We start from the raw sequence: 17,968 nt of genomic DNA on the forward strand, positions 1-17,968 counted from the left end.
ATTTTTACCTTGGGACAGGACTAAAGAACACCCACCCTCTTTTCTATTGCATAACATAAAGAAGAGGCTTTTTTCTCTAGTCCATATAGATAGGTGGGTACAACATGAATGATAAGCATGTAGGCAGGTGCAGTCTGTAGGTGGTGCTGAACTGAAGTGGCAATACAGAAGGGGAAGGATGTTGTGGGGAACTTAGTTACTCCATGATTTTTTTGTGGTCATCTGGAGAACAGCTGGCCAATTGGATGCATGGGCCCCGTATGACCTCCGTGGCCATCTTGGGTAAGGGCAGAGCTTAGTAGAAGGGAGAGGTTACACAGGAGTAGGGAAAATGCAGGGGCTACTCTTTCTCTACTCAGGAAGTCTCCCATTCCGGTTTAACAAGCCAGGCCACATTTCCACTCCTTGTGGCAAAAGCTATTGGCATCCCTTCAAGTACAGAACCACTATAACCATCCCTGTAAGTGGCTCCGGATGTGTGTGCTCTCCCGCTGGGCCTGGCTGTACTCGATTGTGATGTTCCTGCCACCAGCTCACCACATTGCACTTTGTTCACAAGTGTGCAGCACAGACAAAGAGCAAAGGAAACAGTTCACAAGATTTTAGACACGATCAGATATTTTTGTACTTTATATTAAAAAGACCAAAAAGGAGTAAATAAGACTTCATTGTTAGGATTTAGCCTAGGTTCACACTGACAGCGGGATTGAAATCGTGCAAGTTCAGCTGAACTCGCCCTATTTCATACCCGCATGTCAGTCCAACTTCAGGGGTGATTTCAGAGACATCTGTGCAGGTTCCTATTGAAATTGCACACAAAGTCGCCAAAAGTAATACAGAAACTACTTTTGGGAAATCGGTGAGGCGTTGCACCGATTCGGACGGTCCTATTGCCAGCAATAGCTGCCGATTTGGTATGCGTATGCCAAATCACATCAATGTGAACCTAAGCTTACATACACTGTAAGGCTAATGTGTGCGAAAGTACGCTACGCTACGCCGCCGTAGTGTATTTCTGGCGGCGGATTTGAAATTGGGCGGGTAGGGGCCGTGATTCATTTAAATGAAGCGCGTCCCCGCGCCGATTGAACTGCGCATGCTCCGTTTTGAATTTTCCCGCAGTGCTTTGCGCGAAATGACGTCGCACCGACGTCATTATTTGAACTTAGACGTGAGTTACGTCCTTTCCTATTTACGGACGACTTACGCAAAAAAATAAAAATAAAATTTAAAATTCGACGCGGGAACGACGGCCATACTTTAACATGGCAAGTCTATCTATACGCCACAAAATAGCAGCTTTAACTATACGCCGGGAAAAGCCGACTACAGATGACGTAAGAGAATGCGACGGCCGCGCGTACCTTTGTGGATCGACAGAAAAAGCTAATTAGCATACCCGACGCGGAAAACGACGCAAACTCCACCCAGCGGGCGCCGAAGTATTGCACCTGCAATCCGAAGGCGTACGAAGCCGTACGCCTGTCGGATCTAAACCAGAAGCCATCGTATCTTGGTTTGAGGATTCAAACTAAAGATACGACGCAGCAAATTTGAAAGTACGCCGGTGTATCAGTAGATACGCCGGCGTACTTGCTCTGTGAATATGGCCCTTAGTTTTTTTCAACTTACATTAATGTGATTTATTGGTAAAGTCACATTTTAGGATTCACGAAGATATTTGGGCTGCATAACACTACACTTAAAAATATCAAAATTTGCCACCTGAAAGCTTTATGCCCCTTGATTCTGTCAGTTATAAAGGATTAAACATTTTCCTTTGAATTGCTAGTATTTCTGCCAGCAGCAGGGAGACAAAGGTGGAATGAATGTAGGTGCACATAAAATATATATACGTTTACCGTCTAACTTCACTGATAGTTGAACTCTGCAATAATGATATACAGTGTAACTGCACGATAGAGTGATGCTTAAAATTTGCATGTCATTTTGTATGCAACTTTACCCTCTCTACATATCCTCAATTTTATGCTGCATATTTCTGATAGAAATAATGTTTCATTAAAGAGACATGCATATGAAAGTATGCTAAAATGTGGAAAAGTAGGTTAACTCTGGCATGAATCAAACAAGTTATATAAAAGAAAAACTCACAAAATCCTTTTCCCGTTTATGCTTCTCTTCTCCTTCTTTTATGTATTCTTGGGCTTGTTCTAGCCTGGCATCCACCAACTTTTGCTGCAGCTCTCTCTGTTTAAACATCTTGTCTAGGTGCTGCAAGACAATATTGGGATAATACTGAGACACGCACACTGTCATTCTTATGTCTTAGTTAAGAGTAAAGGTTGGTTACAATTGAGATGATGGCCAGGCAACTATCATTTCTAGAAGGAGAGATTAGCAATGACAGTCTCCTCTTCCATACTTCTTTAAAACCAAACTATGGGGTGTTTAAGCCCATTTTGGGGAACACCCTCCATCTGGGTGTATTTTTTTCATCTTCAATTTCATACTTACCTTTTCTGGATGTCTTTAGGCAGGTCATATTAAGCTGGGGGTTCTTTCTCTTGTGATCTTCACCCATTGGTGGGTGGCCCTGGATGGTACAGAGCCTGGTGCACTCTGTATCAATACAGAGAAGTTCACTGCAGAGAGTTGCCCCCTGTCCATGTCCACCTGCACCTGTCTGATGTCATTAGACTGCTGGGTTGGAAGACAACCAGAAGAGAAGAAAAATTGGCTGCATACCACAGCAGGACCCGATCCAGGTAAAGTTTATTTCACCGATGTCTTACAGACAGCACAAGGATAAAAAACTGTTGATGCGTTTCACACAATCAAGTGCTTACTCATATCAAACGGGCTGTCAAGAGTGCCGTTTCCTAATTACACAAATGTACAGCATGCCACCTGCATCAATAAGTGCTCTTAATGCCCCCTTGAAAAACATTCTGACAAGGTGTTTACAAACAATATAAAAATCAATCCAAAAAATAAAAAAAGAAAGAAACCCCATAATGCAAACAAAAATTAAAAAATTGAGAAAAGAAACAACAGCGAAACATAATACTGAATATACAATTAATAATAATAATAAAATAACATTATAACCACCAATCATAGATCAAACCAAATCTGTCCATGATGGGACTGGGAGCATAAAGCCCCATACACACAGTAGGACTTCAAACAAACTTTTCCGGGAATTTTTCTTTGAAGGGCGTTGGCCGGGAACACCCATACCATACACACGGCAGGACTTTTTCTGCAAACTTTGCCAAAATCACGTGATTTTTCTGCTCTTTACTGCTCTTTACCGCCACCCTTTGGTCAACTTCTGCTATTGTTGGTTGATTTTAACATTGGTTCTGGGCATGCATGTTTGTTCTACGGACTAAAGTCAGATGGATTTATGAACACACTATAGGACTTTGCACCGTAGGACTTTTGTTGCCAAAAAGTTTGTCCGTTTGCAGAGCGAACTTTTGTCAGATGAAAACCGAAAAAGTTTGTCCGATGGAGCGTACACACGGTTGGATTTTTTTCAAAATCCTGCTCATTTTGAAGTTTGTTGTCAAATAGTCTGATCTTGTGTATGGGGCTTAACCACTTAAGGGCCCCTTCACGCCGATATACGTCGGCAGAAGGGCACGGCAGGGCACAAGCACGTACCTGTACGTCCTCTTTAAGAGCCCAGCCGTGGGGTCGCGAACACTTTTCGCTGTGAAAATTACAATGGTCCCAAAAATGTGTCAAAATTGTCCGATGTGTCCGCCATAATGTCGCAGTCATGAAAAAAATCGCTGATCACCGCCATTAGTAGTAAAAAAAAATTATTATTGAAAATGCCATAAAACAATCCCCTACTTTGTATAAATCGATAAACGCTTATTGCGATTTTTTTTTTACCAAAAATAGGTAGAAGAATACGTGCGGCCTAAACTGAGGAAAAATAATAAAAACCGCAGAGGTGATCAAATACCACCAAAAGAAAGCTCTATTTGTGGGGAAAAAAAGGACGCCAATTTTGTTTGGGAGCCACGTCGCACGACCGCGCAATTGTCAGTTAAAGCGGCGCAGTGCCGAATTGCAAAAAGGGGCAAGGTCCTTAACCTGCATAATGGTCCGGGTCTTAAGTGGTTAAGTCTCACCCTACAACAGATTAAAAACAGGTCAAAAACACAGACCCAAAAAGGATCCAAAACACAATTCATGCAGGGAGGGAGGTTGCCACCACCGACTAGTCGTAAAAGTGGGTGATATCTTATTCATGATTCGTTCATATGGCTTGTGCTTCCATTACTTACAGATTTGGTTGGATCTATGATTAGTTATTATATATATTTTTTTATGAATCCTTTATTCAGTATTAATTGTGTTTCTCTCTCTTTTTTTTGTCTCAGATTTTCTCTTTTTGCCATTATGTGTTTTCTTTATTTTAGTTTTTTTGGGGATATTTTGTTTATTTTTTCTATTGTTTTTAAAAATCCTGTCAGAATGTTTATCAAAAGGGGGTTATTTGAGTGCTGATTGATGCAGGTGGTAGGCTTCACATTGGTGCATTTAGGATACAGCACTCTTGACTCTACATATGAGGCCCCGTACTCACGACCAAACATGTCTGCTGAAACTGGTCCGCAGACCAGTTTCAGCAGACATGTTTGGCCGTGTGTTGGCCCGAGCGGACCATTTTGGGACGGATCGGACAGGTTTCCAGCGGACAACTGTTTCCCGGACTTGTTTTAAAACAGTCCGCTGGAAACCTGTCCGCCCGGACATGTACGGTCGTCTGTACAGACCTACCGTACATGTCCTGCCGCCCGCATCCCTCGCATGCGTCGAATGACTTCGACGCATGCGTGGAAGCATATTTAAGGCGGCCCGCCCACGTCGCCGCGTCATTGTCGCGGCGACACCGCGTCATCGACGCGGCGACACCGCGGACACGCCCCGCGTAATGTTTACGCGCGGGCTTCTGTTCGATGGTGTGTATAGCCATCGAACAGAAGTCCCCGGGCAGTCCCCGGCCAGACATGTCCGATGGAAACGGTCTGCAGACCGTTTTCATCGGACATGTCCTGCCGTGAGTACAAGGCCTAAGAGGTTAAGGTTGGATTCACACCTATGACATTTGTTGTGCTTTTTGCAGATTTGCAAAACAGTCCATTTAACATGGTTTCCTATGGAACACGTTCTGTAGTGCAAATCTGCAAAATGCAAAAAGCACTAAAAATGCCTAGGTGTGAATCCAGCCTAAGAGAAGACACACATTTAAAAAGAGGAAATACATTTTTTTAATTAGCTTTTGTTTGGGAGATTTAGGTAGCCATACACGGTTCAAATCTCGGCTGATTCAGCATGAACAGGCCAAGATTTAAACTGTGTATGGGCAGGCTGAATAGTGTCGATCAACTTGGGTACAACCAACATGCCCAGGTTTTAGCAGCGATTATCGTGGCGGGTGGCTTCCCCCACCCCTCCCGCTGGGAGAAGACAATGACCTGGCAGGAGGGATTTACGCATGAGCATTGTCTGTGTTGATGGGGAAATCAAGCCAAATTATTTTTCTCAACTTGTGGTGGTTGCAGGAAAGAAATTCGGTCCGTGCCAGACTAAGTTTTAGAAAAAGTTGATAACAAGTATGATGGCAGTGGCCTCTTTCAGCAGGATAATGTGCCCTGCCACATTGCAAAAATAGTTCAAGAATGGTTTGAAGAACACAACAATAAGTTTGAAGTGTTGACTCCAAATTCTCTACACCTCAATCCAATCAATGTGCTAGAAAAGTCAGATCCATGGAGGCCCCACCTTCCAACTTACAGGACCTAAATGATCTGCTACCGATGGCTTAGTGCCAGATACCAAATCATGCCTTCAGAGGTCTAATGGTGTCCATGCTGGGATGGTTCAGGGCTGTTTTGGCTGTAAGCCCTGGTTCATATTCATGCTGTTTTGAAATCGCGCTACTTCATTTGAAGTAGCACGATTTCAAAGTAGCAAGGTCAGCGCGATTTCAGGTGCTACTTCACAGACATCTGTGTGGCTTCATACACAGAAGTCCATTGAAGTCGGCAAAAGTAGTGCAGGAACTACTTTTGCAAATCGGTGCAGTGCCACAAAATGGTTGGCTCAGCGATTGGAACAGTGCCATTACCTCCAATAGGCTGCGACTTGTCATGCGATTTGATCTCTCAAATCACATGACAAATCACTCCAATGTGAAGCTAGGCTTAAAGGGGGACCTACTTAATGTTCAGTGGGTGGTCATAAAGTTATGGATGATCAGTGGATACTAACCATTGGTTTTTGGCAGAGTTTTAAAAAGCAGCATCTACTGTAAAACATAAACAATAACTGGTAAAGAGAAAAGTCAAAATATTGTCATATACAAAATCCTAAAAAAAAAACGATACTTCTGTTGGGGGAAAAAAAAGAAAAAAGAAAAAGAAAACAAGAACAAGTCTGTAAGAAATCCAACCTTGAGAGTCTTTAGGATAATTTAATATGGGCATCATTTAATTCTGTTACAAAGTAAGTATTGTTAGACACAATCTTAAAGTACGCCTTCTGCGGTCATAAATCCGACGCTATCAGTATAAAATTCTATCGGCTGTAAAGTATTTTATTAGCTCTCATTAAACGGTTTGTTTGCTTTTGAGAAAGATTGACATCTTGAACAGGCTGTGGTAGCTTACCTCTTCTCTGCCTTCATATTGGCCGACAATGCTCTTGAGCTTTTCTGCTAGCTCAGCATTTTCCTTGCACAGTTTATTGTTGCGCTCACTCTGCTGCTCTATCTGGCTCTGGATATCTGTCAGTGTGTTCTGGAAATGATTCGTGATTTCTTTACGTTTTTCTTCATCCTCTCGCACACGCTGAATTACCTCTTCCTGAAAATCAAGACTAGAATTTACACTTCTTGAAGTAAAATGTACTTTGTACAGAATGTATTTAATTAGATAGCATTTAATCCCTAAACATACATGATTAACCACTTGCTTACTGGGCACATATACCCCCCTTTCTGCCCAGGCGAAATTTCAGCTTTCAGCACAGTCACACTTTGAATGACAATTGCGCGATCGTGCGACGTGGCTCCCAAACAAAATGTACGTCTTTTTTTCCCCACAAATAGAGCTTTCTTTTGGTGGTATATGATCACCTCTGTGGTTTTTATTTTTTGCGATATAAACAAAAATATAGCATCAATTGTGAAAAAAAATATATATTTTTTTAACTTTTTGCTATAATAAATATCCAAGAATAAAAAAAAAAATGTTTTTCTCAGTTTAGGCCGATACGTATTCATCTACATATTTTTGGTAAAAAAATAAAATAAAATCGCAATACGCGTATAGTGATTGGTTTGCGCAAAAGGTATAGCGCCTACAAAATAGGGGATAGAATTATGACATTTTTTTTAATTATTATTTTTTTTACTAGTAATGGCGGCGATCTGCGATTTTTGTCACGACTGCGATATTGCGGCGGAAACATCGAACACTTTTGACACATTTTTGGGGCCATTCACATTTATACAGCGAACAGTGCTATAAATATGCACTGATAACTGTATAAATGTGACTGGCAGGGAAGGGGTTAACACTAGGGGGCGAGGAAGGGGTTAATGTGTGCCCTGCATAGTGTTTCTAACTGTGGGGCGAGGGCAGTGACTGGGGGAGGTAACCAATGGTTATCCCTATATACAAGGGACACACCATCTCTTCTCCCTGACAGGACATGGATCTCTGTGCTTACAGAGACCCCCCAGTGGCTGGAGGCCGTATATAGATGGCCTCCCGGCAATTAAGATCCACATTGCGGCCGGCGGGAAGGGGTTAAAGTGTTACTAAACCTACAACAGTAAAATCAGTTTGTATATACAGTAAAGCACACCGTTTTTTTAGGGATGTGGTCTTTTCCAGCAATCCACCTTCATTTTTTCAAATACGGTTTTTGCTTTTCAAATCTAATATTCCACACCTTACTATTTCTGGACTGTAAGGTGAAAGTTAGAGGACATGTTCAGGAATTTTAACCAAACCCCCACCCACTTTCCTAGCTCCCTCAATACAGAAATCCGACACCCACCCTGCCCTCTGTGACGCCCACCCTGCCCTTTGTGACGCCCACCCTGCCCTGGCTGACTCTTGCTTACATTCTACATTCTCCCACAGTGTAAAAGCAAACCATGTTATGATAGAAAACTAAGGGTATGAAAATGTGTTTTTTGACCATTGAGAAAACCCATTGCTCTTAATCCCAATTGCAGTTTATTAAAAAATGGATAGAGCTCCTTAGTAAAACTACATTTTCTTTGTAGCAGATAGTAAAAAAAAAAAAAAAAATTGCAATATAGGGTTGATGTACTAAAGACAATGGAATTTTCTAAGTGAACGAGGTGAAGAGCTACTGACTTGCGTCATTCAATCATACGTAAGAAAAATAGCTTGTTTTTAGCATTTTCCTTGCATGTTATTGGGTATTCTTTGCAAAGTTAATTCTTATCACAGTCACGAAAGCTAAGGGAAAATTTTTGCTCATAATAAAAGCACAACCTGTAAAGTTCCACGTGCAACTATTAGCCCCTGTATGAATGCTAAGGCCCCATACACACGATAGAATTTATCCGCGAATACGGTCCAGTGGACCGTTTCCGCGGATAAATCCTCTCGAGGATTTCGGCGGATTTTCATGCGATGGAGTGTACTCACCATCGCATTGAAATCCGCGCCGAAATCCTCTGGCGATGACGTGTCGCGCCGTCGCCGCGATTATGACGCGGCGACGTGCGCGACGCTGTCATATAAGGAATTCCACGCATGCGTTGAATCATTGCGACGCATGCGGGGGATCCCTTCGGACGGATGGATTCGGTGAGTCTGTACAGACCAGCGGATCCATCCGTTGGGATGGACTCCAGCAGATGGATATGTTGTGCATGTCAGCAAATATTCGATCTGCTGGAATCCATCCCAGGGGAGATATATCCGCGGAAAAAGATCCGCTGGCGTGTACACACCATAGGATCTATCCGCTGAAACCCATTTGCTGGGATTTATCTGCGGATGGATTCTATGGTGTGTACGGGGCCTAAGACTTATTGTTACACAAAGGACATTTAAAAAATGTGTACATGCCCGATGAAGGGGTCCTACTTGGCCCTAAAATGTTGCACCTTTAACACTGTGATGTCATCACTTTAATAAACATTTGGACAAGAATCATAGTTTGTTGGTGATATATGATTTTACATTTACAAATACAAACAAACATACAAAAGGAAGAAAGTACTACAAATGTGTACAGTGAGTTATACTAATCCCTTTTTCAGACCTCTGTCAGAGGAGGACCAGCAGCCACATGTACCATGTAAAATCCATTTTGTAGCAACTTTATAGAAGGATAACTGTCATTCCTGACTTGCTTGCCACAAGACCATATGCAAAGTGTCAGTGATACATACTTCCTTCTGCAAGGCATTGGAGGCTAGTACTTGTGGCCCGGAGTGTCACTCTGACAAAAAGGCTTAAAGGCTGCCGGCCCTAACTATTATTGGGGCAAATGCTGCCCCTGTCCAGTCCACCAGAAAAAAAAGATTATTAACACATCAATCACATCTAAGTACTGGTAAGCTGCAATATTTAAAAATAAATTGTTATTGGATTTAGATACATTTTAAGCATATGGTACACTCTTACAAAAGCACTTTAGATTATAACATTTAGCAAGTTTGTAGCACCCTATCGTAAACATTTTTCTAAATCCGTTACTGTAAAGTAGTCAAAAATAACGACACAGCAAGACTTAGAACTATTGATTGTTTCTAAGTTTGTCATTAGGTGAGGTGCAAGGCAATTGCCTTTGTGGAATACAGACAATTCCTCTGTAAGCAACATACTGGAGCAGATCCTTTTTGTGTGTTGGTGATATATACACCAATGCACCTGTTTCTGATGCAGCATGGAGATACCACACACAGCAATTTGTTTAATAAATAAAGTGTTTACCTTATATTTGCATTTGCTGTACTTGCAATGTGTATTTTTTATTCTACCTTTGCTTTTGCTTATGTATTAAATTAATAATTGTGCATATAGCAGAGACCCATATTAAACTATGTATAACATTTTCCCATGTTTATCATTCAGCTTAATGACCACAAATTAATAGCAGCAATTAGTAGCAATACTGATGAAATAGTACTATTAAAAAAAAAAGAAAAATGATTGTGTCCTTTAGACAGGTTTGTTCAGTAAGTTACTAGGAGATAGCGCCCATACCAATACATGAGAGTATTGGATCTTTTTCTTAGTAGCAAAGCTAGATATTGATTCACATACTTGGCAAAAGTGTACAGTTGTTACTTGTCCAGCTTAAATTAAATGGATTCACAAAATCTGCTTTTTTTGTTTAGGATTATATTTACTGCATTCTCTGTTGATTGTAGCAACTTACATTTAACAGATAAACTCTGTACATTATTATATTGTATAGATTATAAATGTTTCTGAGAAATTTGTATAGGCATAATTTATTGAATTTAATAAAAGAAAGAATTAGGGCTGTTACCGATTAAAATTTTCGTATTCGATTAATCGATTTTTTAAAATCGATTAATCGACTCATTTTGATTAATTATAACGCACATACATTTGTCGAATCACCACCATATATAGTCCCCACTGTAATATCCACAGACATCTCCCCCACTGTAATATCCACAGACATCTCCCCCACTGTAATATCCACAGACATCTCCCCACTGTAATATCCACAGACATCTCCCCCACTGTGATATCCACAGACATCTCCCTCACTGTAATATCCACATACATCTCCCCACTGTAATATCCACAGACATCTCCCCCACTGTAATATCCACAGACATCTCCCCCACTGTAATATCCACAGACATCTCCCCCACTGTAATATCCACAGACATCTCCCCACTGTAATATCCACAGACATCTCCCCACTGTAATATCCACAGACATCTCCCCACTGTAATATCCACAGACATCTCCTCCACTGTGATATCCACAGACATCTCCCTCACTGTAATATCCACATACATCTCCCTCACTGTAATATCCACAGACATCTCCCCCCACTGTAATATCCACAGACATCTCCCCCCACTGTAATATCCACAGACATCTCCCCCACTGTAGTATCCACAGACATCTCCCCACTGTAATATCCACATACATCTTCCCACTGTAATATCCAGACATCTCCCCCACTGTAATATCCACAGACATCTCCCCCACTGTAATATCCACAGACATGTCCCCACTGTAATATCCACAGACATGTCCCCACTGTAATATCCACAGACATCTCCCCACTGTAATATCCACAGACATCTTCCCACTGTAATATCCACAGACATCTTCCCACTGTAATATCCACAGACATCCCCCCCACTGTAATATCCACAGACATCTCCCCCACTGTAGGATCCACAGACATCTCCCCACTGTAATATCCACAGACATCTCCCCCTCTGTAATTTCCACAGACATCTCCCCTCTGTAATTTCCACAGACATCTCCCCACTGTAATATCCACAGACATCTCCCCACTGTAATATCCACAAACATCTCCCCCATTGTAATATCCACAAACATCTCCCCCACTGTAATATCCACAGGCATCTCCCCACTGTAATCCACAGACATCTCCCCCACTGTAATATCCACAGACATCTCCCCCACTGTAATATCCACAGACATCTCCCCCACTGTAATATCCACAGACATCTCCCCCACTGTAATATCCACAGACATCTCCCCCACTGTAATATCCACAGACATCTCCCCCACTGTAATATCCACAGACATCTCCCCACTGTAATATGGTCCACATCTCCCCTACTGTATAGGAAGATTAGTGCTTGCTTAGTCTTACCAGAGAATCTGGCCGAACACGAGCAGTTGAGGCCAGGTGATGACGTCAGCGCGCTGCTCTAGGCTCACCTAGGCCGCCGCCGGATGGACCAAGATGGCCGCCACTCCGGGAGCTAGGTCAAAGCCGTGGCCTTTCCTATAGCCGAGGCAGCAGCGGAGCTCCGTGGATCACGTGGTGTGCCGATCCGCATATAGTGACCCATTCGGATCATGGATCATTTACGATCCGTTGCACCACTAGTACCGATCAAAAAAATTAACGATTAATCAAGGAAATAATCTTTAATTTCCACAGCCCTAATATAAAGAATATGTTACGCTTTAGTGGTGCTTCTGTATATTAACTTTCATAATTTAGCTTTGTGTATTGAAATTTACACAACACGATTTTATTCCTAAATACACTGTAATGTGTACAAATTTCAATCCAACATCTTAAATGACCATCAATAATCATTTAGATCTGTTTTAATATTAACCAAAGGGAGCATGGAACACTTAAGCCTCGTACACACGATCAGTCCATCCGATGAGAACAGTCTGAAGGACCGTTGTCATCGGGTAACCGATGAAGCTGACTGATGGTCCGTCGCGCCCACACACCATCGGTTAAATAACCGATCGTGTCAGAACGTGGTGACGTAAAACACAACGAAGTGCTGAAAAAAACGAAGTTCAATGCTTCCAAGCATGCGTCGACTTGATTCTGAGAATGCGTGGATTTTTAACCAATGGTTGTGCCTACTAACGATCGGTTTTGACCTATCGGTTAGGAATCCATCGGTTAAATTTAAAGCAAGTTGGCTTTTTTTTAACCGATGGTTAAATAACCTATGGGGCCCACACACGATCGGTTTTGACCGATGAAAACGGTCCATCAGACCGTTGTCCTCTGGTAAACCGATCGTGTGTACGAGGACTTACAGTACAATGGCCTCTGGAATTGGACATCTATTCGATTTAAAGCCGTATTCTCAAAAACAAAAACGTAATATATTGTAGTTTACCAATTCTTAGATGTGCTTTTTCTTTTTTCGGAGGGGGCTTTTTTCCTTCTGTTTTCACCTGATGATCTGGCCAGTAACACACCTCCTGCATTAGAGTGCCCCCACTCTGGATGAAGGAGCACAGGGGACAACTTTGGACAGCAGCACTGACAGTCTGGGGGAGGGGGGTGTTAGTATTTATAAATCTGCTAGTACATCTAACAAACTGAAGCCAAACACCAGCTCACACTGCTGTTACACAAGCAGTTACAGCCACAGATCTTTTTTTCTTTTAGGATTTTACATGAATAAATATAAGATGATCACTGTAAGCACCCCTGTCAGCAGTAAGTAGTTTGTCTCAACATTCTAAACTGCTACATTTGTGAGAGCTTGTAGGGTTGAAAAGCAACAGACTTACTGGCAGGACCACCCAAAAAAAATAAAAAAAAGACTAAACAATTAAAAATAATAATCATATCTAAGAATTGGTAAATTGCAGTATAATAAATGTTTGCCTTTGTGTTTAATACCCCTTTAAGATCAAGCAAAGCCACTTGGCATTCAACTATCGATTCCTAGAGCCTGTACTGCTCACTGAGATTTTGGCATTTGACAGTTGAATAGCTGGAGTTGGGGATAAGACCAGGAAAGGGGAAGGTTTAGCCTCCATCTGGAGAGAAATCAATGGCCATTTTCTGCAGCCTGGGCCCAAGACCCAAGCGGCTCCACAGAGACGGAGCGTTCAATCTGCAGACTAACATAGGTACTTGCAAGCAACCTAATGTGTCTACAATTCAGCACTTTTATCACCAAGGCACTTTAAGGCCTCGTACACACGACCGAACATGTCTGCTGAAACTGGTCCGCGGACCTTTTTCCGCAGACATGTCCGACCGTGTGTAGGGCCTACTGGACCGGATTCCTGGCCGAGCGGACAGGTTTCCAGCGGACAAAAGTTTCTTAGCATGCTAAGAAACTTGTCCGCTGGAACCATGTCCGTCGGACATGTCCGATGGTCAGTATGACTCATCGGACATGTCCGCTGGTTATGACGTATAACCAGCGGCCCGAAATCCCGCGCATGCGTCAAATTGATTCGACGCATGCATGGAAGCATTGAACTTCCGCGTCAGAGAACGTCGGTGTCGTATACGTCACCGCGTTCTCTGTCCGCAGGGATTTTGGTCTGATGGTGTGTACACACATCAGACCAAAACCTCCCAGCAGACATGTCCGATGAAAACAGTCCGCGTACCGTTTTCATTGGACATGTCTGGCCGTGTGTACAAGGCCTTAGAGGCCAAGTCAGGTTCAATTAAATGACAACTGGTCCAAATCCTGTGACATCACTTGATCTTCTTCAAGCAGTGTCAGTTTGAACATTTAGACAAGGCACTTCTTGAAAACCTTAATATTCCATTCAGCAATAGGTATCATCCTTGCAGAACAAGCAGTTAATGGCTGAATATTTTTCTTGAGAACCTTTCTATCAGTCACTTTCGATCAGCTGCTACCCACGACATTGTATATTGCCCATGTATTTTCTAAAATGATCTTTCATTCTGACCAGTGTTGAATTTGCTCTGAAATAATACAGAGATTAATTGGTCCTGTTAAGCCTAGACATTTATCTTATTTTTTGCATTTTATTCTTCTGGGATTTTATTATGCATTGTACTATTAAATGTTGTTTGTCTGCCAAGCTCGATGAATTAACCATTACATTTTGTATAATTATTCAAATTATAGCTCCCTATAATGCTCGAGTGCAGAAATCTCTTCAACTACTTTAGTTATCACAACATTTTATCATATTGCTCTGAGGAATACATGAGGCAAAATAAAAAATATCGATGACCAAAACTGCAAAAAAAAAGGACATATTAAATAATCAAGGCATGTCCCAGTAATAAATTTGTTACAGAATTGGTTGATATCTTCTTTCAATTGTTTTCAGGAAAATATCTGTCTATCTACAGTCAACCTGCTTAAGATACTGGCAGATTATTTTACCCAGAGGTGCCCCAACATAACTAAAGCATATTTAGCTTAAGGGGCGTAATATGTTAGGTGTTGCATTATAACAACATTTACATAACCATTAACATATTAAAGCGGTGGTTCACCCTAATTGTCAAGTTTTGCTTGTTAAAACCAGCAGCCATTGTACTGTATCTATCCGTTTTTTTTATTTTTTTAATAGGCCTCCTTACCTTGGAATGAGGGCCTTTTGTGAGCTGTCACTCATATTTCCCCGCGGGAGTGGTTTAGAAAAATCCCCAATCAGCGCTATGTCTCCTGGGAGCGAGTCCTGAGAATCCCAGGAGACGCGCTGTGTTTGAAATCCAGCGGGTCACGTGACTAGTCTGGCTAGTCACAGCGGGGAGTGTCCTTTTCAGGACGCTGCCGGCCGTTGTCCTAGCAACTATGCAGTGTTGACAGCGCGGCTCGCCGTCACACTGCATAGTTGCTAGGACAACAGCCGGTAGCGTCCTGAAAAGGACACTCCCCGCTGTGACTAGTCACGTGACCCGCGAGATATCGCGAGATTTCAAACACGGCGCGTCTCCTGGGATTCTCAGGAGACACTGCATCCCGGAAGATAATACAGGAGGGATTCACGGTGCCAGCAGTTAAGATGGCAATGTCCATCATCAGATTTTATAAAATCTTCTTTTGGGGGAAATCGTCCTGGTAGCGGCTGCGACTAGAAGACTGGTGAGTACAATTTTCGTTGTACCATCAGCTTTACAAAAACGTCTTTAAAAAAAAAACGTTTTCCCGCGGAACTCCCGCTTTAATTTACATAACTGTTGCTAAAATAGAAATGCCAACAAAAGCTCTCCCTTCAGTGAAACAGATACTTACCTCTCCTGCTGCCCATGACAATGAATGCTATTCTGATAAACATACAAAGCCTAACTACTCACCAAGGGGGGCCATGATGACCACCAGGACTGCAGCCTGTGCACATAACCTGGTGTGCACTTTTGACATGGTGGTGAGGCCAACTATTATGTGCACATAGGACCTATTGGTCTGCGATTGCAATGTGTGCATGGGCTGCAGTTCTGGTGGCCATCTTGGCTCCCCTCAGCGAGTAGTAAGGTATAGTGATCTTAATATTGACTTGAATGAATTTACATCACTGATTAACTATATTATATACCTGTATCCCTGAAGAAGACATTTTGTGAAATGAATCCGTTCTATTCTGGCTCTGGCATGTGTCAAGCATGCACAACAGTCTTTGTATAATCCCTATAAATCGTTATGGATAAAATAATGATTGTGATGTCTTAAAATACCAACCAATAAATGATTTTAATGTTTATTGTTTTATGATAGTAAATAAAATATATGTTTTATACAAATATTTTAAAAATACTTGTCTGAAAAGTCCCATTGGATATGGTTTTATATAGGGATGCTTGCAATTATATTAAGTCCCTGTTAGCTGGACACAAGAATGCTTCTCTGATAAACAGAAATTTCCCCCCAAAAATCTCTTCAGGAGTGTTGAAAGTTTAGATCTCCTTGTTGCCTTATGAACTGATTGGCCCCCCTGCTGACCCCTATGTCAATACCGTGCCCTAAAATAATATAAGGGTGAGCTGTGGGAACCACGGAATAGATCCAAAAGTGATGGTTTTCGGAAGAGGCTTTTAGGGATGATTTGTCTTCATTGTAGTATTATTGGGTGGAGCGGGCAGTGGAAGAGGTAAAAGTTTACTTGCTTCTTTGCAGGTAGATCTGTTGTTAGCATTTCTGTTTTATCAGCAGAGTCACTTTAATAAATTCAAACTCGTGTTTTTATTTACACAAGAATATATTCAATTTCATTGTATTTTTTGATCCTGTGTTTATAGCATGCTACAATAATGGAAAAATAATATTTATACATAAACCAAAATACTCAGACTTTACTGATAGAAACTTTTACATTTTGCTTACTCTAGACATTCCTGTCCACTTGAGGATTTCTGCAGAATTGAAATCATGCTGCATGAAGAAGTACATTACTTTTTACATTCATGTATTATCATAGTAACCTTAAGTGTCTTGTTGTGTCTCTGTAGCTCACGACATAGGCTCTCCAGTTTGCTACGTGCAAGAATAGCTTTGCTGTGTTCGCTTTGTAGCTGGTCTTTTTCTTTTATGAGCTGCAATTGTCGCTTTTGCAACTGCTTCATCTGTTTTTGTTCTGTATGATGTTCTTCAAGCTATGTAAAGAAAAAAAAAAAAAATACTTAATAGTAATCTTGATTAATATCAAACACAATCATGTGTTTGCCTTTATGTTGGGTAACCCCAAAGGGGAAAATGGAAACTTCCAGCTTGGACACTACAACCGGTGTTAAAAGTTTTAATATCGTTTTTATTACATGACTGACAAGACAAGGGAATCATAAAGCTTAGTCAGTTAAGGTGTACCTGTCAGGAACTTTACAAGTCTGTATTAATAAATTCCTGACATGATGTCGCAATATACAGTAAAGGTGTATTTATTCAAAACAAGCTCTAACTTTCATCATTAATAAATTAATCCATGAGCTCCAGACAAGTATTTTTCCCTAGGCTAGGGTAATGTCATCAGTTCACTGTTTGCAAGAGGAAGCATTTCCTCCAGCTCATCTTCCTCAAAGGGGAACATTATGACTTTATGGCAAGTCACAGCAGAAGGGAACTGAATGATCTGTGCTCGACATTTGTGAACACAGCCAAGAGCTACACAGACACCAGGATTTACATAATCGTGTCATCTTTCAATCAGAATCTAAGTTTAGGAAGTAGATACTAGATCAGGGGTGCCCAAAATTTGAGGAGCGAGGGCCACTTAAGCGACTTGGTAACCAGTCGTGGGCCACAATGAGCAGAGCGGCGGGATGACAGGTCCATGTCCACGCTGCATATGCAGAGTGGACATGGACATGGCGCACTCTACTCTATGGGCCCTTTGATCTGATCCGAAAGGGACAGATCCCTCCTTCTGTTTTTTTTAGCGGATTGAATTGGAGGTAGGTGGATATTTGGCCACAAGTCCGTTTACATCTTTGGCTCAAAAGAGGTGACGGGGTGTCTGATTGGGTCGGACTGATCGTGTCA

At 41.7% G+C, this 17,968-nt stretch overlaps 1 protein-coding gene across 1 annotated transcript in view; it reads right to left on the reverse strand.

Moving 5' to 3' along the window:
- TXLNB (taxilin beta) overlaps positions 1 to 17,968 on the reverse strand; it is a 100,706-nt gene that overhangs the window by 65,679 nt on the left and 17,059 nt on the right. Inside the window, exons 3-5 of the mRNA XM_040350541.1 lie at positions 16,915 to 17,085; positions 6,657 to 6,851; positions 2,116 to 2,235 (exon numbers count right to left, since the gene is read on the reverse strand). Coding sequence (XP_040206475.1) covers positions 2,116 to 2,235; positions 6,657 to 6,851; positions 16,915 to 17,085 — 486 coding nt within the window. The remainder of the gene's footprint in view (positions 1 to 2,115; positions 2,236 to 6,656; positions 6,852 to 16,914; positions 17,086 to 17,968) is intronic.

Source organism: Rana temporaria, chromosome 4 (genome assembly GCF_905171775.1).
Source record: "Rana temporaria chromosome 4, aRanTem1.1, whole genome shotgun sequence".
In the NCBI taxonomy this organism is placed as follows: domain Eukaryota; kingdom Metazoa; phylum Chordata; class Amphibia; order Anura; family Ranidae; genus Rana; species Rana temporaria.